The following is a 24,000-nucleotide window of genomic DNA, read 5'->3' as shown; positions in this document are numbered from 1 at the left end:
GTAAAGCTGAGCTTTATTCCCCTCGTCTGAACGACAGTACCTCCTCTGTGTGAGTCGGAGCACCAGGGGGGGTTGTGAGGGGGTAGACCCTTCTCGTCAGGGCTGGGACACTGTCCAGCTCTCTGAGTATGAGAGCATGAGAGGGGGAGAGACAGAGAGAGGGGGGGGGGAGAGAGAGAGCAGGAGGAGAGGGGGAGGGAGACAAAAAGAGAGAAAGAGAGAGAGAGAAAGAGAGAGGGATTGAGAAAGAGAGAGAGAGAGAGAGCGAGTAATCAGGACATTTCCTCTGTAATACCCACAGGCCACCACAGAGCCCCAGTGCTGCAATCCACACTGATTGGAGGAAAAGGTTTGTTTGAAGAGGAGGTCAAGATGGTCAGAACCTTGTGAAGAGAGAGTTCTATCTGGAGGACTGAAGTAGGCCTACTCCTTCCTGAGGAATTCATATAGGGAGTGTGTGTGTGTGTGTGTGTGTGTGTGTGTGTGTGTGTGTGTGTGTGTGTGTGTGTGTGTGTGTGCGTGTGTGTGTGTGTGGGCATGCTTGCGTGTGTGTGCATGTGTTTATATTACTACTAAAAAGAGGAGCTGAGGGCAGAAGAAATCAGATTGTGATTTAGGAAGGACCCTTCAGCCCCCTCTCCTCACATAGTCTCTGAAGCAGGATAGCAGCACTGGCATTCACCGAAATAATGCATGACAGATGTACCCTGTACCATGCTCTCTCTCTCTCTCTCTCTCTCTCCCTCCCTTCTTCTTCTTTTTCTCATTAACTTTCTCACTCATTGATTGTAGGGCTTTTCAAAAGTGAAGCCAATGTTCCACCTCCCCCCTCCTCTCTCTCTCTCTCTCTCTCTCTCTCTCTCTCTCTCTCTCTCTCTCTCTCTCTCTCTCTCTCTCTCTCTCTCTCTCTCTCTGTGCTCCCATCTGGATCCAATGTGTTGGTGTAGGGGTATTAAGGAATCAAGGATCATAAAAATCAAACACTAAATTGAGAGGAAGAGGATTAAGGTCTTGTCTATAAAGCTTTCGGGTTTTGTGGGTGGAATTACGACTCTGTGTGAAGTGAATGTTTATTTGAGCTGGCTGGCTTCTGATATGGGCTGCCAGAGTGAAAATCTTCTGTCTCTCTCCGTCTGTTTCGACCACTGGAGGCTGGTGACGGTAGAAATCGGAGGATGGACCGTCCTCCGATTTCTTCCTCCGCCAGGCTCCCTCTGTCTCTAGCTACTGGTCACAAACAATAGGGATGAACCAGGCACATTACTACTGGCAATGCATTTCCAATGAGCTAAATGGTATTGTCAGTATGTCACTGACATATTGTGTAAGGGCAGTGAGCAAGATATGTCTTACGTAGGTGTCTGTAAGAGATGTGTATGACCTGAGTAATGTGCAATATATCTATTGTTTATACTGTATGTCAATTGCAGTACTATGCGTTGAAGACAATTCTCCCGTTGGAGAATTTAAAGTTGACCCATTCCTATCAGGGGAGGCTGGTGGAGGTAGAAATTGTCCTACGGCTGATCCTATTCTACTGTGGCAAACCTGCCCTGGGTATGCCTGCTATACTCTCAAATTATGTCATTCTGTTGGGACTGTGGTTTACATGTTTACCCTATTAGGAACAATAAAGTTCTGAATTTAATCCCATCTACAAACAGCTACCTGATTTCACTGCACGCTGCGACTGTGAATTAGATGTATGAGGTGATAATTATAGCTGAGTTGGGATGTTGTCCTTTTTTCAGCCAGGAGAGGGCAGCACATACACACCAGTTGATATCCCCAATGATCCATATGGCTCCATGTACGTAGTCAAAACAGTAATAATAGCTACATCCTTGTGTCACTCTCCATTTAACAAGCTGTTTGTCATAGTCAGAAAAACATCATTCTAAATGGTTAAAGGGACACTTCACAATTTGGTAAAAAAAAAAAAAAAGAACAAATATGTGTTTATCAGCCATCACTGGCATTGCCATACCCTGCTCCTAACACTCATTATGGGTGACTTATTTAGACAGTCATACTTTTTGTGGTCTCATGATAAGCACAGTTATGGGAATATAAAGTATGTAGCAGGTATTGATGGAAATGACCTCTTCCATAAAAGTGGACAACATGACAGTGTTATTGCAGAGATGTGCAGCAATACTATGATGACATCTGAGAGACAGAGAAAGCCTCTAACTCGGCTCCATCTAATTAGCCGTGACAAGTGGGAGGGACCAGCCGAAGGGCGTGTCCACATAACCTGCCAGCATTTTTGCACTACTTGACTACTACTTGAACTTCCTGTACTGTATCATATCTATACTATATTATTGCATGTTGTATGATATTGCATTTCATCTCATTGTAACCTGCACAGCATTTTGCACTACTGTTCTACTGCAGTATGACTGGTCCCGCTGTAATACAACTACCATCACTTTAACACTTTATTACCTTCTCCTACTTTTTAAAAATTAATTACCTTACTTTTTTACTTTATTCTATTATTCTTGATTTTGTATTCTGCTGCAATGCCAATGCCGAAAAACCTGAACCTAAGAATTTTACTCTTGTGTACCTGTACATTGGATGTAATAAAAAGCTATTCTGATTCTGATATAGCCTCCCTCTCCCTTATCTGCACTGATAGAAAGACAAGGGATGATCAGAGCAACATGGTGGATGTCTCCCTAGGAATTTGCTTTCACCAGTCCAGTTCATTTGAGATCATCAGTACTTCAGAGTACTCCAGAGTATTGAGATGCAGCCCATCATTCTGCTGTGTCACCATGCTTAAGTCGTTTTCCTGACAATACTTCCTTCTACCAGTAAATGAATTGTCAATAAAACACCTGGCCAGAGAGTGCAAACCCGGGTCAGCAACCCTCAATCACCTGCAGTGTTAAAGGGACAATGCCATTATTGTTGCAGACATAGGTGTTTCAATAAAAACACCTCACATGAATATAAACACTTTATTATCGATCAATGATGGCTGCAGGATTCGAGAGAAATCCTTTGTTTCTCTGCATGACTGTGTTGAGAATGACTGTTCAGTGATTGTGACATTGCAGTTGTCCGTATAGGTCAGTTCACCGTTTTTCACACACACACACACACACACACACACACACACACACACACACACACACACACACCACACACACACACACACACACACACCACACACACACACACACACACACACACACACACAAATACATTTTGTCTGTTGTCACTTTTCTGTCTTAAATTATGCCTATAGCCTTATTATCTGCTAATTGTCTGGATACCGCTAATTGTATCCTGTCTTATTTGTCACTTATGTACTCATGTCCTGTACTATTGTCACTTTTTTAAATCTTGAATTATGCCTATTGCCTTCTTGTCTTGTGCTACTCTCTTACACTTGTGTAATGTGACATAACAATAAAACACGCGCGCACACACACGCGCGCACCCACGCACACACACACACACGCACACACACGCACGCACACGCACACACACACACGCACGCACGCACACACACACACACGCACGCACGCACGCACACACACACACACACACACACACACACACACACACACACACACACACACACACACACACACACACACACACACACACACAGGAGGTAGAGCCGGCGTCTAATGATCGCAAGGTCGGCAGATCGGCGGTCCGCACCCGGCTTGGGCAAGACACTGAACCCCAAATTGCTTCCAATGAGTGGGCCAGCGTCTTGCATGGTAGCTTGCCACCACTGGTGTGTGAATGTGTGTGTCAATGGTGTAATGAGACTGAGAGGCCATTGTAAAGCACTTTGGAATAAGGCGCTATGTAATGTAAGTCAGGTCATTTACACACGCACACACGTTCAGTGCCCCCCCTCTTCACATTTGCTACAGAGTTCCCGAATGAATCTTTTTAATCTAGTGGATTCTAGAAGGTTCTGATGAGTTCAATCATTGAACATGTTGTTCAAACCTCTGACAGACAGCAAACATCATAGCTTTCTTTTCTGCGTCAGCGCCCAGGAGCTACACCGTAAGCTATGGGACAGCGAAGCATTTTTGGCTATATAAGTTTAGAATTTAAATCAAACAACGAGGTTAAAGTAGAGCTCAGGTTTCATTTGATGTTATTTCTGTACATAATTGGTTTCACCATTCAGATTAAATTTGTTTGTATGTGTTAAAGAAGTGCTTTTGGGTACCCTAGGCATTGTATGATGCCCTCTTCAGCCAGTGACGTAATGCAAAGCACCCACACAGAGTGGCAGAGCAGGGTTGCCAACTTGGTGGCAAGGTGTGTGTGTGTGTGTGTGTGTGTGTGTGTGTGTGTGTGTGTGTGTGTGTGTGTGTGTGTGTGTGTGTGTGTGTGTGTGTGTGTGTGTGTGTGTGTGTGTCGTGACCTTAGAATTATAAGGTTCTATCTCCGTTTAGGGTAGTTCAGCGATATTGAGCGTCAAAGTTTTTGCATTCCATTATGTTTTGTGAGATGGAACCTTTGTATTTTATGAATTACTAACTCAAAAATGTAAACATTTATAAAAATAACACCACACAGGCATTAATAAACACCTAATGGATCAGATTATGTAAGAAACTACATTTTGACAAAAATGGAGATAGAACCTTATAATTCTAACGTCACGGTGTGTGCGTGCGTGCGTGGGAGGATTCATCGCTTTACAATAAAGAAACCGGCCAGGGTGGTCTGGCGTAATCAGTATATGATTCATAGAGTCAAGTTTACCGCTTGAAGTAGCCTACCTATCATGTGTGCGTATGTATTTGCAGCTTAGTCTTATGTTAATGCAATCAAACAAACCATTATTATTATTGTCGGTTTAGCTTCCTCTTTTCCACAGTAAACTCCCCGCACAGTGTACTTTCAGTCGCGAATGTTATGTTGTTATGCTCTTCGTATAGGCAAATTGCCGCGTTGTTGGGCGTCAGATAATGCATCTATGCATGCCTGCAGGACTCTAAAGTTGCCGAGTCACTGTGATGTCGACATGTCGTTGCTCCCACAGAGAATGCGACGCGTCCAGTAAATTAAAAGGCAAAGCAAAGCGCCCAGCGTTCATGCGCAATCACGCACCAATGTTTTAAGTGTATATCTTTTAAATAATCTCTGAACCTGCATTTGAAAAGTATATAAGACGGCTTTTTGGGGGGGGCAACGAGTGATTGGCAAGAGCTTGTATTGTTGAACTGACATTCGCGGTGCGCAAAGTCGCCAAATCAGCATTCATGTTCATATTCAGTTAGGCAGTCAGTCAGTGAGCTATTCAGCTCCAACACCATTGCTTTCTCTGTTGACAACAGCAGGCAATCTGGAAACTATTTCATGCCATGATTCTATATGATGACCATTCAGGTGAGTAGGCTATCCAATTGACTATTTGGAGCACTAAATGCATGCATTTTGTTGTATTAGTAGGCTATTATATTTGTTTTAAAGGGAAGTGAAAGTCTTTTACCCATCTTCGACAAACACACATGATCCATTGACCGCGCTTAAAACGTAAATTTACTTTTTGGTTGATTATGTGCACAAAAAAAATTCGATTGGTGTTTAATGTTTATTATATATAAACCCCTCAAAAACAATACCAACAGAAGAATATAGGCGATTTTGGTAAATATTTTTGGGCCGCTACCCACACATTTAGCTGTGTTGCTCATTCCACGAATGCATGGTCCTTACAAGTTGTACCTCGTTGTAAAGGTGACTAATCAGGCTTTCCAACGATATAAAATACAATACCAATTGGTATTATTAAAGGGGAGGAATAATCAACAAAAAAGCGTTTCCGAATATGATATGCCTAAAGAACAGCTTGGTCGACAATCAAATCCATAATGACCTAATATGGCCTAATAATTATGAACACTGTACACAAATACACACGATAAAGATATTGATTTATCAATTAGTCACTTGTGACCTCAGTTGCACTGGCTTACTGGAGAGTTCCCAGATAGCCAGGCTTACATTATGGCCCATCTAATTGGAATAATATAGACTGAAAACTGATAAAAGTTAATTCCCTCAAATAGTTTTACTGGCATTGTCATTGTTTGTCCATATTTGGTTGCCTTGCTGTTAGCATAAAAGACTTACTGTGTCAAGCAGCATACATTTTTATAAATGTCTGTAGTTGCATTGTTGAGTGATTGTATGGTGTGTCTGTCAAATGAAATGAAAGTAATCTTTCCAAGGTTTCCATCTTACTGGTCTCATCCATTCAACCTCCTCTGTCTGTGAGTACTTCAAGGGAGAATGTGGCATGTCCACTGCATGATGTATGAACTGATTACTTAAAGTATATACTGCATACTAACCATACTACATACTATTAAGAGCCTAGTGCTTAGTAAAATGTATTCAGTAAGCGACACATTTCAACATACTACACATCATTCATACTGAGAAATTGTCATCTGTAGTTCAACCATGTTGTTGAAATTGTTACGGCCTGCCTCCCTTGCCTACTCCATTGAATTGTGAGAGTAAAATCAGAAAGGACTTCCTGAATAGTGTGCAGTGAATTCATCCTACATGGAAAGGCAAATCTAGTATGCCAACCTGGCATTTGGAGTATACAAATATATTGGTGTCATTGTTCCTTGACCTTCAACAGCTCACAGTGGACAGTGTCAAAAGGTTACTTGGCAACAGGTGTTACTGTCAATTGCTTGAAACTCAGAACTCAAGAATGTAATGGTAAATACTTTTCAGTTCTTTAATTGGAATTTAAATTCGTACCCCAAATTGACGACCCAAACCCTTAGGATAGTGTAAAAAGTTCACTTGGTGTTGAGCAGAGCAGAGCTAGAACTAGTTGTTCTAGTGTGTTCTATCACACTGAGCCAGTCTGTCAATGGTTAACCAGGGCTCTAGATACACACTACTGACTTGAGGGGTGCTCTGACTATAGTATATTGGGGTGTCAAAGATACCTGTGTGTGTGTGTGTGTGTGTGTGTGTGTGTGTGTGTGTGTGTGTGTGTGTGTGTGTGTGTGTGCGTGCGTGCGTGCGTGCGTGCGTGCGTGCGTGCGTGCGTGCGTGCGTGCGTGTATGTTAGAGAGTGAATGAATAAATAAGTGAGTTCTTTTTCAGTCGACTTGCTTTGACCTTCACTATGGGACAGTGAGTAAGAGGAGGGAAACAACATTAAACAGTGTAAACAAACCAAACTGAATAGATTGTATTGTCGGGAGCAGCTCTAGATACTGTTACCCAATGGAGGGACAGGGAGCGACTACCCTGCAACTGGGGTCATGCGCGCGAGAGACATGAGCCCTAGAGAGGACAGGCTGTCCGTTGGGCTTGAGGTGGAGTTCTGTTTTTATTGCAGGAACCTCTCCGGCCAGCGTGCCAGGTAATCTTTTGTAAGGAAATACGCGAGCCCCTCCCATCCGGGACTTATTGGGCATAATAATAATAATAATAATAATAATAATAATAATAATAATAATCATAATCATAATAACAATAATAATAATAATAATAATAATAATAGATTTAATTTAAAAGCACCTATCTCAGACTCAAGGATACTGTACAAAAGAAATATAATATAAAATAATAATAATACAGAAAGATAAAATTGTAGTCAAGATCACAAATGGTATAAGAGCTCAGGCGACTATAGGGTGTTACTAACCCTATAGTGTTTCTCCGGACCCATGCCAGCATGTAGGAAGGCAAGTCTGGTCTTGAATGTATTGAAGGTATCAGAGCATCGGATGGCTGGTGGAAGGGTATTCCACAGCTTGGGTGCAGCAGCAGAAAAGGCTCGATTGCCAAGTGTGCATCACCTAGTGTGGGGTATGACAAGGAGGTCAGTGTCGGAGGATCAGAGACCACGTGCAGGAGTGTAGGGTTGGAGTAGGTCAGTTAGGTAAGCAGGAGCCAGGCCATGGAGTGCCTTAAAGGGGAGGAGGGAAGATTCTGTATTTTATGGGGAGCGAGTGAAGTTGTTGCAGAGTGGGCTGCCAGGGTTTAAGGGGGCCTGTGAAGTGCTGCCTTTGATTAAAGGTGATGTGCTTGTGTATGCTGAGGGTCCACACCCCAGCCAGGGTATGGTCAGGTACTGGAGACTGTGAGCCCATGGATTCTAGAATAAACCTGTTGGCACTAGGGGTTGCGCCTCCTACTCCTTTTCCCGGGCCCCCAAAGGGCCTGGGGTCGCTGAAGACCTTTCACTGTGGAAGCTGGTCTGGGCAAAACCGGCCTTTCGCATGTTCAATTCAATTCAATTCAAACCTTTATTTAAACTCGTAAGTTACTGAGGTTGCCCTCATTTACAGTAGCAACGAGTGAATAAAAGAGAACCAACAATATAAGTCATAAACAGAATAGAAATTAAACCAAAATATAAAACAAACAAAAAACATTACTAAGAAATGTACAACATAATTTAAAAACAGTTACAAGAAGTGACACAGAGGGGAAAAACCAAGTTCTTAAAATCATTGAGTGATGGGAGGGTGACCAGTTTCAGAGAATTCTGAATAGAGTTCCAAGTATTAGCAGCATCATAAGAGTAGGCTGTCCTACCCAGCTTAGTAGACATTTGAGGGACCGTACAAACCAACCACTCGCTGGAGCGTGTTTGATAGGAAGAAACATTCCAGTCCAACAGGGAAGTGATATAGGGGGGGAGTTTGCCTGAAATCCATGAATTGATACCAGTGATAATCTCGGCGGGCTGCGAGAGATGTCCAGCCAACCTTATCGTATAAGACACAGTGGTGAGTGTTATATTTGTCTTGAGTGATGAATCTGAGTGCAGAGTGGTATACCGAATCCAGAGCCTTTAAGGTAGTGACAGCCGCGTGACGATAGATCACGTCTCCATAGTCCAGTACAGACATAAAAACAGATTCAATTACTCTCTTTCTACAGCTCGGCGGGGGTCTCTTGGTGACAACCTGGTTGTCTGGTCTCTTCTCTGGATGGGGCTTGTCCTTGACCGGGAGAACAGACATTATATATTCCTCTTTAAAGTTCTGAAAACAACCCATGAGCTCCAATCTATCTGTTTCTCTGTGTTTGCCGATCTGAGGGAACTGAACCAGTGTAAACATCATGGCAGAGGCTACATGTATTACCAGATTAGAAGATTAGATGGAGCCTTCATCAAAATGCTAACACCCATCCAATAAGTTCTGATCTGCAAACACTAAAGTAGGAGGTACCACAGGCTGTTTATAGACTGGGAAAGGGACATATAGTTCAGTTGGCAGAGTGAGTTAGTTAATATCTCCCTAGGCTGTATAGTAAGTAGTCCAAAGCAAGAGTTATTTTCTAAAACTGGCATGCTACTATCCTCTTCCTATTTCGGAGACCACATGAATTATAACAACCACTTATGAACTGACTACATCTGTGTCTATCTGACCACTTACTGTATCAGGGTGACTGGTTGGTGACATGACAATCCTAGGGACTGGTGTCAATCCACTGACCATAGGTTGACAGCCGTGAGCTGCGTGACTTAATAGAAAACATAAACATTCTCTTACAAACAAGTGACGGCCATGATTGGTTCTGAAAAACCCAGTGTGTGGTACTGGAGTTGGTGTCTGACTTGTTGTAAACGTGATAACCATCTGGGTTAGACTGTTGGTGCTGCGTGCGTGCATGTGTGCGTGTGTACACGACACGTGTCATGCCATTGCCATATGAGTCATCTTCCCAAGAGTTAGGGTTTTGAGTAGCGAGTAAGGGCTCTCCTCCTTCCTTCCTTCCAACTAAGTCAGAAATGCTACCCTCTGAACAATAGTACTTTGTCATCAGTTTTACCCTGGATCGGTGTGTGCGTGTGCGTGTGTGTGCATGCATGTGCGTGTATGTGTGTGTGTGTGAGAGAGAGCAGCTGAAGTGCATGGTGAAGTGCATTGCTGCTATGCTCTCTACACTGTGTTGACTACCGTAGTTATACACAGTGTAAACCCCCTTAAAGCCTGATCAGGAGGACTGCACAAGGTGATAAAGCCTAAGCACAATGGCCCTTTATGTGAAACTCTCTCCTTGACTCTTTCCTTCATTCTCCCTCCACCCCTTTCCCTCTGTCTCTCTTTTGGGAAATTATGAAGATATAGCTTTTACCCCCCCCCCCCCGGTTCTGGGTCTCATGACTTGATCAGGCTGGCTGTAGGGTGAGGGGTCAGAGCACAGCTGGGGGCGGACCCAAGCCCTGGCCCTGTTGCGTAACAGAAGACATCTCAGACCACACTGTAGACCACAGTGATGATAACCTCCTGACCATGACGTGCAACAAACATTCTGACAAAAGTTTGACAAATGGGTGGCGAGGAATGCCCTGTTGCAGTTGCAAGTGAAAAATGCTTCTGTGCTGGAGTCCTATTGTTTGGTTCATAATGTCTAGTTATCCATAGTTGTACTGTCAAAAACAAATCCAATTGTATTTGCGTAGCACATTTCAGCCACAGTTGCAATACATTGAATTGTACAGGTAGAATAATGTGGTTAGCATGAACCCACAGAGTAAAGTAAGCATACCCACAGATATGGTCTTGGTGGGCTTTGTGTGTTTTCTGTCCTTATTTAGTTTAGATGGATTCTCTGTCTGGTGTCATCTAGAATGAGGTCAAGACAGATTACACAGTGAGGTCATAAAGCTCCCTTGTGTAACAACAACCATATAAATAGAATGAGTTTAGTTGGTTGTTAATAAAGCTTTAAACTAAATCTTTCAAATGAAACAACAAAAGATGGCTGTCAGTAAAGCACGGAATAGTATTATCGATTTGAATGGCCGTGTTTGTTCTACTCGTTCTATTTCTATGGTAACCAAGGGGTCTCTTCTAGGACATCATATAATCATAGATTTCCAGTCTCTGCTGGATCATCCCTTATCTCACCATTTGCCTCGTTTCTTTATGGCCTCCCCAATCCGGTTCTGCCTGTGAAAAAGGGAAGTGAAACAACAGCAGCTGAGCCTCCGTGCGAGTGTGCTAGAGGTCAATAGTCACTGTGTGTAGGCCCCTCTCAGTGTCTGTGTTATAATTATGATGCATGCACACACACACACACACATTTTAGATGCTTTATTTATGTCCACATACAATGTACAATTCTAAAGGACATAAATACTAACAGTGCATTTTGATATCATAGAAACAATCTGTTACAGTAATGCTGAGCCAACAACCAGTTCTGCCACACACAGGATGTTATTCGCACCAGATGATACCAGTGGGTTGACAGATACAGTATCAATACAATAAGACAGACAGTATCCCGCTCATGGGTACAGGAAGCACCGCCTTCTCCATATTGAGCGGCTACCAATAATAGCGGATATTGAGCAGTATTTTGCTAACTGTTTGGCCCTTCTCTTAGGAAGACCAGCCATATGAAGGCCTCTAACAACAGACTTATGAACATGGCCCAGGCTGCCAAATATAAAAACTAAAAGTTGACATCTGTAGCCCAGTTGTGATATGGCCTGCTCCAGCTGTTGGTATTTTAAGATTTTGGTTAAAAAGGCTTCCTCTAGGCTATGGTCAAAGGTGCAGCCAACTTCTAAAATAAGCACCTCTCTGTGGTTCTCGTTGACAATTACAACATCAGGGGTGTTTGCTGAAATATTGGAGAACACTCCTACTCCACTCCTACACACACACACACACACACACACACACACACACACACACACACACACACACACACACACACACACACACACACACACACACGCCCCAGGGTAAAACTGATGACAAAGTACTCTCTTGTTTAGAGAGTAGCATTTCTGACATAGCCTGACTGAGTTGTACAATATGTTTCAGCATGAATGTTGCTAGAAACTGAAGGGAGAGAGAGATGTTGATGAGATGTAATGAACTGCTAGGGAAATGCTCTTATCGTTGGCAAAAGGAGGACAAATATGTCATGAGAGACTTTCACAATTAGCTCAGTTTACCTCATAAGAAGAGTGACATGTGAATTGCCTATTGTATTGATTTCATTCTATTGTTTTTACAGGATGTTGTAATGTCACCCAGATGAACTGAAGTCACCGACTCACCACATCAGATCACCACCAATGGTGCTGTCTGAGTGTTGCCCAACCTGTCTTCCACTGGAATAAGAGGCCTAAGCACAGAGGACTTAGATAGTGTCTGGTCTGAATCACCATGCTCTGGAATCTCTGTTTCAATGAGGACTATGTAAAGAGTACCTAATTTATGGGTTGAATTAAGAATCAACGGAAAGCTTTAAAACTGTAAATGGACACACACAACAGCAGTTGATTACGGTGAGCAGGTGGGGTGCTTCAGGGATAATATCATTGATGCCTTCTCAGTTTTTAAGAAATGTAATATAATATTATTAATAATATAATATGATAATATTAAGGTGTGTGAACTATGCCTCTTGGTTTGGAATCAGAACCAGGCTGCCATATTGGACCCCAGATTTGTGAGGGGATGCATTTCTCTTTGTGCCACCAGTCGCCTCCAGACCATTCTGTTCCTCTGTGTGTAGTGTGGCTGGGTGTAGCCTCACACTGTTAAACTAACTCTTACATGGATCCCTCCACTCTCAGGAAATAGTCCACCAACAGCGATGGGTGTGAATTGTTTATGCTTAAAATCTGAAAAATGGAGGAATTCTGGACAATACCTACACAGGAGCCATCATTCTGATCCATTAGACAATTGATTTTTTATTAATCTTGAAGTTGAGATTGTTTACATAGGACTCTCAGCTTTAGATTGAATTCTAAAAGGCTATTGAGTTAGAAAACCACCACCCCAGAATCACCAGGATGCTTTGCCAACGGAAAAAGCGTCTCACCAAGGAGGCATCATCCATCGCGGTGCCGTCAATGCGGGGGTCTGGCTACATGGACTACACCATCGACACCCACCCGTCCAGAGCCCTGCAGGCCATGGACGAGTTCAGACGGCATGATATGCTCTGTGACCTGATCCTCCACGTCACCTGCAAAGAAAAGACTGTCGACTTCAAGGTTAGAGACCCACTCCGCTAGATAGTTTGTATTTGATATGGTGTTATACCTGTATACCAAAAATACCTGTATACCAAAAATATACTTTTTAAACATAATGGACTTAAAAAAATGAAAGTCATTTTGCATAAAAACATCTGCTGAATTAGTAAGATGCAAATGTGAATGTCCTTAGGAGTTGAGGACATGGTTTGCCATTGTTCTTATAGTTATACTAAAAAAAAAAGCAAAAAAGAATTGGAATCATTCTGAACCCAGGTTATCATATGGTAATTAATTACTATGTAATTACATGTTAATTACTATTTAATGACCAAGTTAACCTCACCATCCAGTTTCCAAGAGCATACCAGGTAAATACAGTGGACTGTGAAATAGAGCCTGATGCTTTACCTCCCTCAGGTGCACAAGGTGGTGCTGGCCGCATGTAGCCCCTACTTCAAAGCCATGTTCACCAGCAGTTTTAAGGAGTGCCAAGCGTCAGAGGTGACGCTTCGTGATGTCTGCCCCATGGTGGTGGGGAGGCTCATTGACTTTGCCTACACTGCACGCATCACCGTGGGGGAGAAGTGTGTGCTCCACATGTTACTGGCTGCCATGAGGTACATGGTTGAGATGAAGAGGGATTAGACATACTTAGATTTTGTTTAGGACGATGGGTTTTTCCTGACTATATGACAAGACCAGGGAAAACACACCTAAAAAATAACCCTCTAAATAGAGCCCTGTTTATCGTAGTAGTATGTCACATTGCCAGAAAAAGCTCCTGCCCAAAATTGTTAATCAAGATTCTTGAAGAGGCAAAATGCTTCTATGAACAATGAAAATGAGCTCTCCCAGTTAGTTCTGCTGAATTAAGTGATTGGAACAGTTTGCTCCCATGTGTATTTCCTGCCCATGAAACAGCTGTTGAGTCAATTGTCCAAAAGTTCGCTTGAAAAAGAGGGGGCCATTAAAGAGCTGTAATTCCTAAACCCTTCCTCCAATTTGGACGTGAATACCACCAAATTAAAGCTTGGAGTCTGCACTTTAAGCCCATATTCCATATTTACATATAACTGTAAACATGTTTTGGTACAGCTAAAATAACAAACATTTTGTTAGAGTCCAAATATATATGGACCACCTAACTGTATAGTTTAATAACATGTAGTGATCTATTTGCATTAAACAGTCAGCTATTCTTTTCTTTTTAGTAAGGTCTCTTTATCTCATTCTAGGTACCAAGTGGATGATGTAGCCAAGGCGTGCTGTGACTACCTCACTAAACACCTGGAGTCAGCCAATGTCATTGGGATCGCCCGGTTCGCAGAGGAGATTGGCTGCACTGAGCTACATCTGAGAAGCCGGGAGTACATCAACACACACTTCAACGAGGTACTGTTGACTTGTGTGAAAGTGTCCACACACACACACACACACACACACACACACACACATACATACGCACACACGCATGCATGCACGCACGCACGCACACACACACACACACACACACACACACACACACGCACACACACACACGCACACACACACACACACACACACACACACACACACACACACACACATACACACACCTCCCCAGGGTAAAACTGATGACAAAGTACCATTGTTTAGAGGGAAGCAGTTATGACTGATTTGATTTATTGGCCCAATATTCATGGTTATTGTACGCATAAGTAAACAGGATTCTCTGGCCATTCGTACCCATGTACTGAATGCTCAGAGAATCACTGGCAGTGAATGTTAAGTCATAGACCCCTCTCACTGGTGCTGTGAAGCTATCTGCAGCACTATTCACATAGTGTATGGAACAACACTCAAGACAGTTACAGATTGTATATCTCAGAATCAGAGGAAAGCAGTTGCAAAGTGTGATCTGAATATTATTTTCCCAGCTTTAAAACAAGCTCAAGACAACTTCAAACCAACCCCTAGACCAGGGGCATTCAATTCAAATTCAACAAGGTCCAGTAATGTCTAGCTTGCATTATGATTCAGTGCCATATATACATATACATACACTGAACAAAAATATAAACGCAACACTTTTGTTTTTGCTCAAATGTTTCATGAGTTGAAATCAAAGAACTAAGACCTATGTACACAAAAGGCCTATTTCTCTCAAATTGTGTCTGTGAACACGGGAGAGAAAACATTCTGATAATTCGATTTTTCAATTTCTGGTATTCTCAAGCAGCCAGTACAAACTGTATTACTTTGTTCTGCCAAAACATTATTAATGAAATTCAGTGTTGTTATCATGCGGTAGTTGTGAAACAGTGATGGTCTGCTAACGATAATTGCCAATGTCTAACAGGAAGTCTGGGTCATGTTATGTTTTTGATGAGTTGAACTGAGTTCAATCCCCAATGCAATCCTTACCTGCATCCTCTGTCTTCAGCCCCTTCACTTGGCACTCAGACTGGCCTCAAAGGCTGAAATGATGAAAATAATCAGTTAATTGTTAGCCTATATGGACAAGATGAGAAACATCTCCAGTTTTCTTATACATTCATACACAGAATAAGTCACCTTCTAATCTGCCATTTTCAGTATGGCCAAAGGCATGCTTCACCTTTAACTAAGGCATTTACTAATTTAGACAATCCCATTTGATGTTAACGTTCAACAAAACCAATATGAACAAATGCAATTAGGGTGAACAATTATTTTACTAACTTGTCGAATGAATGTTCCTCATTACTTGCCTTCTCAGTTGCACAGCTGTCACTCTCGCCACCATGACTGACAGTTCAGCTGGTTAGGCTGCATTCACAGTGTTATTGGCTGTCTTCCATCTGCTCTTCTACCTTGCCTGTTTGGACAGAAAATACGTAACAAAAACATAAACTAAATGAGAAACAATCCTGTTTCATATACATATACTGTATATGTGACAGCAGCTGGCGAAACCAGGAGCAAGTCGCCAACCAATCAAAATGTTCAGACTTTTATTCTGAAAAATGTAAATAAATGTCAGCGTTGTTGAAAATCAATGACACACTCACTAGTCAAGCCAAAATATTGCAATATAATGGATTCGGTGAGTAATCCCCACTACTCTACACTAACTAGGTAGTTGTGGGGATTACTCACAGAATCCATTGCATTGCAATGTTTTGTCTTGACTAGTGAGTGTGTCGTTGATTTTCAACAACAATGAAATGTATTTACATTTTTCAGAATAAAAGTCTGAATGGTCCCTCTGTTGGCGACTTGTTCCAGGTTTCACCAGCTGCTGTCACATATGACACAGAATAAGCCACCTTCTTACCTGCATGCTCTGTCTTCAGCTCCTCCAGCTGTTTCTCACTGGCACTCACTCAGGCTGCCAAGGCTAAAATTATATCAGAATTAGAAACAGTAGTACCTTACAATATAAACTGAGAGAAATCCAATCCACTGTAAGAATGTGAATTATTTCATATCAACTACCTCCATTTATCTGCATGTATTTGTACCTTCACTCTCAGTTATAGTCTATCATACTTCATTCATTCATATTTGCGAACTCGGTGATCGATTCAAGTGTAACCTCTCTTATATTACCTGCATTCTCTTTCTCCACTTCTTACACCTTGTTTTGATGGCACTGTCTATCAGTCTTAGTTACACTCAGCTACCCACTCTAAGATCTGTCACTCTGTTTCTCTGCTCTTCTACCTTGCCCTCGTTGGCTGTCACTCTGGCTTCCAAAGCTGCAATGCTGTCCCTCATCCTGGTCTCCATGTTCCTCATCTCCACCACGATGGTTCCCAGGTTGTGCACCATGTCTCTCAGCTGCTTCATCTCAGTCAAAATGTCAGGTTGGGTGGTTGTGCTGTCGTCGGTCGTACCTGTAGCTTAAATAATTTTTGCTTTCTAGTTCGTACCAAAAAAGGGTTCTTGGTTTTATCCCTGTAGGTCCACCGTTTAAGGAACCCTTACGGGTCCCATGTTAAACACTTTCCTTACATGGGTTTCATGTTGAACCCTTTCCACAGAAGGTTCTAAATGGAACCTAAAAGGGTCTACATGGAACCTGAAAGTGTTGTACATGGAAGCCAAAAGGGTTTTTCAAAGGGTGCCCCTACAGGGAGAAATGAAGAACCCTTTTTCTAGTGCATCCGAACCTCTCTCACCATGCTCTCTCTCCCTGCACTGTGAGCCTGTTGAGTGATGCCATTCTCTCTAACCCCTCTAGCCTCTCCCTGAGCCCGTGCCCCAGACAGAAAGAGCAGCAACACCAGCAGACTTACCTTCATTCTGACACAATGCTTCTTCAGATATTCTGCACTTTATGAGGCTCAGTCCTCCTCCTTATATACACAAACACTGCATGAGACATCACCTGTATCCCCAATGGATATTTAGAAACTAAAGCCAAGGGCACTGATGACAGAGGGAACATTTGATGAGATCATTTTCACCTGGTAGCAGGTCATATCAATCCATGTTATTTAAGACCGTGGGAAGTCTGCAACTGAGTCTATGTGTGTGTGTGTGTGTGTGTGTGTGTGTGTGTGTGTGTGTGTGTGTGTGTGTGTGTGTGCGTTTTTGTGCATGCGTGCGTGCGTGCCCGCACACGCCCATGTGCATGTGTGAGAGCTTACTCTTGCTAGTGCATGTGTGTATCTAACTGTATGTCTACTCTGTATGTCTCCCTATTCTAGGTGATCAAAGAGGAGGAGTTCTTCAGCCTCTCTCACTGCCAGCTGTTGGAGCTCATCAGTCAGGACAGTCTCAAGGTTCTCTGTGAGTCAGAGGTGTGTATGGACATGTTTTATTCTAACTGTTTTAAAGACACTTTAGATATGTGTGTGTATATGTGGCAAGCACAACCCCCCAGACAGAGTGACATGGTATATACCATTTCAGGTGTATAAGGCCTGCACTGACTGGGTCCGCTGGGACATGGAGGGCCGGGCCCAGTACCTGCATGCCCTCCTCAATGCGGTCCATATCTATGCGCTGCCACCCAAGTTCCTGAAACGCCAACTCCAGTCCTGCCCCATCCTCAGCAAGGCAAGTAGTCTTCTCTACTCTCCTCTACAGTGGCGGACTCAGGCTGTTTGAAGGGCAGGGGGGGGGGGCGAAAAGGAAAAAAAGGCAACTACTGCACAACATGGGACCCCATCAGTGCACATGGTCAAGCTTCGACCATTGGAAGGGCAGCCATTAGGGCACATCCTCTAATTTTGCCACTCAAAAGGGCACTTAAGTGTGACGTTTTTCAACTGTGGGAGCACATGGTCAAGTTTAGACCATTGGAGGGGCACCAATAGGGCACGCCCTCTCATTTTCGCCACTCAAAAGGGCACTTAAGAGAGAAGTTTTTCAACCGTGGGGGCACCAGGAGGGGCGGTCGCCCCCCCTGCCCCCCCCCCCCCTGAGTCTGCCAGTGCTCCTCTATGTCTATGGCTGTGGAGGTTGTAGCATGACCATTATTGAGGTGTAGACTGTAATGTAGAGACAGGTGCTGGTAAAATGAATTTCTCCCTCTGGTAATTGATGATGTGCATCCATATTCATCCTTCCATTCATGAGTTTGTTTGTCTGTTCATCTGTCCATTCATTCAGATCCATCTATCACTTACGCTTCCACTCATCCACTCCTTCCTTCCTTCCTTCCTTCTTTCTCTCCTTCCAGGCCAACTCCTGCAAGGACTTCCTGTCTAAGATTTTCCAGGACATGGCATTGAGGAAGCCCCTCCCCCCCGCACCCCACCGCGGCACCCAGCTTATTTACGTGGCTGGCGGGTATGCACATCTAGAAACAGAAGGAATAGACTGAATATGTGTATAATAAAAGAAACAAGGAAATACACATGTAGCTTCATCTGACTCCTCTGTTCAAATACTAGATACTTTCGGGAGAGTTCAAATAATAGATACTTCCTGAAGGTTTTTTGATGAATGACATCACTCTCTGATCCTTGTGTAGGTACCGTGACCACTCTCTGACCTCCATGGAGGCGTATGACCCCCGGGGAAACACCTGGCTGAGGCTGGCTGACATGGTAGCACCCTGCAGCGGCCTGGGGGCCTGTGTGTTGTTCGGCCTGCTCTATACGGTACAGGGCAGCCATAACCGGGCCACAACTTGCTACCACTGCGACCACTTTTCCTTAGGTTAACCCTTACCCTAACTCTAACCTTAACCCTTATCCTTACCCGAAACCTTAACCCTTACCAAACTCATTCCTTACTCTACGCGTCACTTTGAACTTTCCGGTTAGTGAAGATGAATAGTCAATGAAACCGTAGCGAGGCGGGACAAAGAGGCCAAAGAGAGACCAAAGCACATAATCATATCATGTTGTAGCCTTAATTCTTGTCTTGCGTAGGGTCTTGCGTAGGGTCTAGAAACCAGATGATAATAAATTAGACAGAGTAAAGAAGGGATCAGAAGGTACACTTCTGTGGGAGCTCACAGAAACACAATGATCATCATTCTCATTTTGTGTTTTTTTCATGCGGGAGCCCACTGTTTCATGGGTGTGTCTCGATAGTCTAAAGTAGCTTCCTCTCCTTGTCTCCTCCACTTTGTCTGCACGGAGAACAGGAGAGGAGGCCGCCACTTTAAACCATTGCAACGCACTTATTAAGTAGCATTTACTGCAAGAGAAGTTCTACTTGGTTTCCCAGAGCAGAAACGTGTGAGGACCACTGGATCAGTCTGAAACTCTTCTTTGTCTTCCATTCCAGGTGGGGGGCAGGAACCTGTCTCTGCAGAACAACACTGAGTCCAGTACTCTGTGCTGCTACAACCCCATGACCAACCAGTGGAGCCAGCACGCCTCCCTCAACACCCCCAGGAACAGGGTGGGCGTGGCGGTGGTGGACGGGAGCATCTATGCCGTGGGGGGGTCCCAGGGCTCAACACACCACAGCACTGTAGAGAGGTGAGGGGACAGAACATTGGTAGAGCATTGCACTAGCAACACTTGAGGGTTTAATTCCTGATTGGATCATATATACTAGAAATTATACATATGGCACTCACTATACTGTAAGTCACTTTGTCTGCTGAATGGGATTTTCTTTTACAAATTATTATTATTATTATTATTAATAATATTATTATTATTATTTCTTTCTTTTATTGTTATTGTTATTATTATTATTATTATAGCAGATAGCATTTTATAGCAGCATTAGAGCAGATTGGCATAATGAAAGAGTGGTGTAAATAGACAGAGTGGGTAGAAATAGGTACTGTGTGGGGGAATGTCATAAGAAAATGCAAAAAACGGCTTAGGATCGAGAACAAGAATACCCTCCCATTCTTTCCCGCACCCGAGGGTAATGTTGTAACAAATTAGAACACAACATTAATAATTAGACACAGCCTCGTTCAGGACGTGTTGGTACATACCAAGGAATGCATATCCCATCGGGAATGCTTTCCATCTCCCTTCTACTCCCCGCTGCTCCATGGCTAATAGGGAAGAGATAATCCTCAATGGAATGTCGTCTCTTGGATCAATAATCAGTTTGCAAAATTATAACAAAGATTTAATTCCTAAGCAAGGAGTCCTTTGTTTTTGCCTATGGTTCATGTTTTACTTATACAAGCCTTTCTGTCTCATACTAGACCATAGATCCTAAGTCCCATAAGTCCCTTGAATCCAATCTCTCCCTTTTATTTCTAAATAATAACAAACATAGACCCCAGAGACTGTAGAAACTAATGGCTCCATGTCTGAAATCAATAACAGTTTGGAGAGGCCTCAGACAGTGTGACAGTGTCCCGGGGAGGTTGTTCTCTGTCCATGCTATAGGGGTAGCAACAATCATTACATAAAGCCTGTAAATAGATGCCACGCTCGCCTTGTAGCTTTAGTTAATCCACTTAAAGTTGACTGGCTCATATAGATTGAGTTACTTACATGCTCTTGGAGGCACAGAACACAGCACTACAGTACAGTATTTTAGCTTAGTCTGTCTCAGTCCCATTTAAGTTATAATGAAATAGACAAATGTGTTGAATTGATTGACTGATTGATTGATTGATAAAAGTGTACAATTATTATGGTATAGATGATGATGACGATAATTATTATAACTATAATAGAGGTGATAGCAATGGTGATAGCAATGAATGGTACCTCTGACAGTGAGGATGACTATGATGATGATGACCTTTGAACTTTGTTGACTCCGATCATGGTGATAATGCTGACTTCTCTCTCTGACAGGTACGACCCAGAGACCAATAGCTGGACTTTTGTATGCCCGATGTCGGTGGCCCGTCTGGGGGCGGGGGTGGCATCGTGTGGGGGGGCTCTGTATGTGGTGGGGGGCTATGATGGAGAGAACCGCTGGAACACAGTAGAGAGATACCAACCTGATACCAACACCTGGCAACAGCTGGCACCTATGAGCTCTGTACGCAGCGGACTGGGTGAGTGTGTTCAACAAGTGTGTGTGTGAGTGTGTGTGTGTGTGTGTGTGTGTGTGTGTGTGTGTGTGTGTGTGTGTGTGTGTGTGTGTGCTTGTGCGTGCATGTGTGTGTGCGTGCGTGCATGTGTGGGTTCCTAGACAAATCGTTGTGAGAACTCTTCACACTTCAGTGTTACATCTCTCTTTGTCAGTGTGTGTGTGTGACCTCTCTCTATCTGTGTGTCTGTACCTGTGCAGGTGTGGTGTGTGTGGACTGGAAAGGTATGCTGTATGCTGTAGGGGGGTATGATGGACGGAATCAGCTGTGTTCTATGGAACGCTACAATATAGCCAGGGACGTGTGGGAACCAGTGGCGTCCATGCAACACTGTCGCAGCGCACACGGAGTCACCATCTACCAGGGACGCATATTTGTACTGGGTCAGTCCCATCACACAGCATCAATGCATTATGTAATGTCCACTTCTGAAGAAAATGACCTTTTGTTCAGCTTTTGTTAACATTCATTAGAGGCTTGTGCTCCACGTGCTTTTGAGGCCTTTGAAGTTTGAAGCTGTATATAAAATGATATCTGAAAATCCTAAACGAGGCTTTTCACATTGAGTGGTATAGTTATTATATCGTTAAGGTATCTCTCTATTTTAATTTCACAGACAATTCATACAATAATTATAATAATAATATGATATGCTAATAATTGTTCCAATAAAGCTAGAATTAAATGATATGTTAATGAAAATATTTCTCTCTCTCAACAATAGCAATAACAACATTACAATGTTTTGTTGTATATCTCACATACCTGTGTGTGTGTCTGTCTGTGTCCCTTCCTGCAGGGGGTTTTAACCAGGCTGGCTTCCTGTCCAGTGTGGAGTGCTACTGTCCTGAAACCAATGAGTGGACCTACGTCACCGACATGCCCCTGGGCCGCAGCGGAATGGGCATCGCCGTTACCATGGAGCCCTGCCCTGGCAACCTGCCTGAGGAGGAAGAGGAAGAGGAAGCGACATAAACTGAGAACAAAAGCATTAATGATATGGGTCCAATATCAAATGTCTTTCCCTGATTCCTCACGTCCTCTCTCCTCTCCTCCCCTCCTCCCCTCCTTGTCTAAAAGCATTGAAGGAGAAGGCTCCAGAGGAGGCATTGGAGGAGGGCTCTCTGCTCCAATTACGGTAGTTTTGAGAATGAAGCGAGGATAGAAGATGCTAGGAATTAATGAAAGACTTTTGAGATTTGTCCAATGTCATTTAACATGTAATTGTTTAATCCAAAGCCAGTTACAGTTAGCACATGTAATCTCTACAGGTGGCCCATGTGGGAATCGAACCCTCAACTCACGAACCCTCATCATTTTCACGACCTATAATGTCCAACCTATAAAGACACAATCGAGTCTACCACTGTTGTTGCTATGTCCAGAACACTGATCAAGGAAGACACATAATTCTTGTTGAGATGATGTTGTGAGCATCAACAAATTAAAACATTCCAAATGGCCCGCCCTAATATGGTCGCCAGTGGACCCAGCAGAGGAGGACCAGAAGGAGCAAGTGACCTCATAAAACTGACCTCATAATGATTAAGATGGTACAGAACCCATCTCATCTTGCCATTATTCTCTCTTTTGTGCCATTTCTCTATCATTTCTCACTTTTCCTGAGTTTCTTTCTTTCTTTCTTTCTTCCTTTCTTTCTCTCTCACCCCCTCCCTCTCTCTCTCATTCTCCCTTTCTTCTTCTCTCTGTTTTGTAAAGAGGAGAGAGGGACAGTATCACACTGTAGTATTGATGAACACTGTAAACTAAGTTTATGGACACAATGTTGTTTATTTGCACAACTTTAGGATATTTCTGAGAACATTTAGAGGCTAGGAGACTGGCAGCATATAAGTGCCTGTAGTTTTTGTTCTTCAAGTAAGGATGGATTAGCTGAGGTGTGCAGACGTTCTCCCACTGCCTTGCTGTACCATACCATATAACTGTGACTGTATGATGATTGTGTGTTTGTATTATAGCCAAGTGTTTCACATTCACTGTTGAGGGCAGGAATATTGCTCTGACCTGTCAAATACTTTAATCGCCATCACTGTTGTCATACTTACCCAATGTTAGGTCATTAAGTAGGAGGGTCAAACGCCTCAAAAAGGTTCTCCAAAACTTGACGTGCTTCGTCGTTTTGTTTCAGCCAACATTGTATTTGCGTGTTGGTGAATAGCCACTAGATGGTGGAATACTTCCAGAAAGGGAAGGAATTTCAGTGTGGCGATGCCCTCTGTTTCAACATTCAGCACTGTACTGTAATGTTAGAACTGTCACAGAACCACTCTCAAACCCAATTCCAATTCCATTCCATTGTTTAACATTAGGACTGATGTTTTTGGTTGCCAGACCAAAGGGTTATTTATTTGTGGGAGAAACATTTTAGAATGGAACCCCTGTGAATAACATTATACAAACTCATTCCTCCAATGTTTAAAGGGCTCACACCAGGAGACTGTCACCTGTGGATTCAACCATTTCCCCTTAACGTGAATCAAGTCTTATTGACAATAGTGACAGAATAAAAACAGAAAATACATTCATTTCTGGTGCA

The 24,000-nt window shown here is 43.1% G+C and overlaps 1 protein-coding gene across 2 annotated transcripts in view; it reads left to right on the top strand.

Annotated features, from left to right (window-relative positions):
• The first annotated feature begins 5,101 nt into the window (after positions 1-5,101).
• The window catches only part of keap1a (kelch-like ECH-associated protein 1a), a 19,357-nt gene continuing 458 nt past the window's right edge, over positions 5,102-24,000 (top strand). Inside the window, exons 1-13 of one of the 2 annotated variants that reach the window (XM_080547901.1) lie at positions 5,102-5,382; positions 6,228-6,269; positions 12,025-13,015; positions 13,418-13,617; positions 14,236-14,392; positions 17,674-17,766; positions 17,879-18,025; positions 18,651-18,760; positions 18,945-19,074; positions 19,709-19,905; positions 21,202-21,407; positions 21,644-21,826; positions 22,243-24,000. The exon at positions 22,243-24,000 is cut by the window's right edge and continues 458 nt beyond it. In XM_080547901.1, coding sequence (XP_080404027.1) covers positions 12,812-13,015; positions 13,418-13,617; positions 14,236-14,392; positions 17,674-17,766; positions 17,879-18,025; positions 18,651-18,760; positions 18,945-19,074; positions 19,709-19,905; positions 21,202-21,407; positions 21,644-21,826; positions 22,243-22,418 — 1,803 coding nt within the window. In that variant the 5' untranslated portion in view covers positions 5,102-5,382; positions 6,228-6,269; positions 12,025-12,811 and the 3' untranslated portion in view covers positions 22,419-24,000. The remainder of the gene's footprint in view (positions 5,383-6,227; positions 6,270-12,024; positions 13,016-13,417; positions 13,618-14,235; positions 14,393-17,673; positions 17,767-17,878; positions 18,026-18,650; positions 18,761-18,944; positions 19,075-19,708; positions 19,906-21,201; positions 21,408-21,643; positions 21,827-22,242) is intronic. The other variant, XM_080547902.1, reaches the window with a different exon arrangement.

The sequence above is a fragment of the Nansenia antarctica genome (assembly GCF_963989245.1).
Source record: "Nansenia antarctica genome assembly, chromosome: 1".
Lineage (NCBI taxonomy): Eukaryota > Metazoa > Chordata > Actinopteri > Argentiniformes > Microstomatidae > Nansenia > Nansenia antarctica.
The sequence above is the reverse complement of the archived record's forward strand: the minus strand, read 5'-3'. Positions and strand labels throughout refer to the sequence as shown.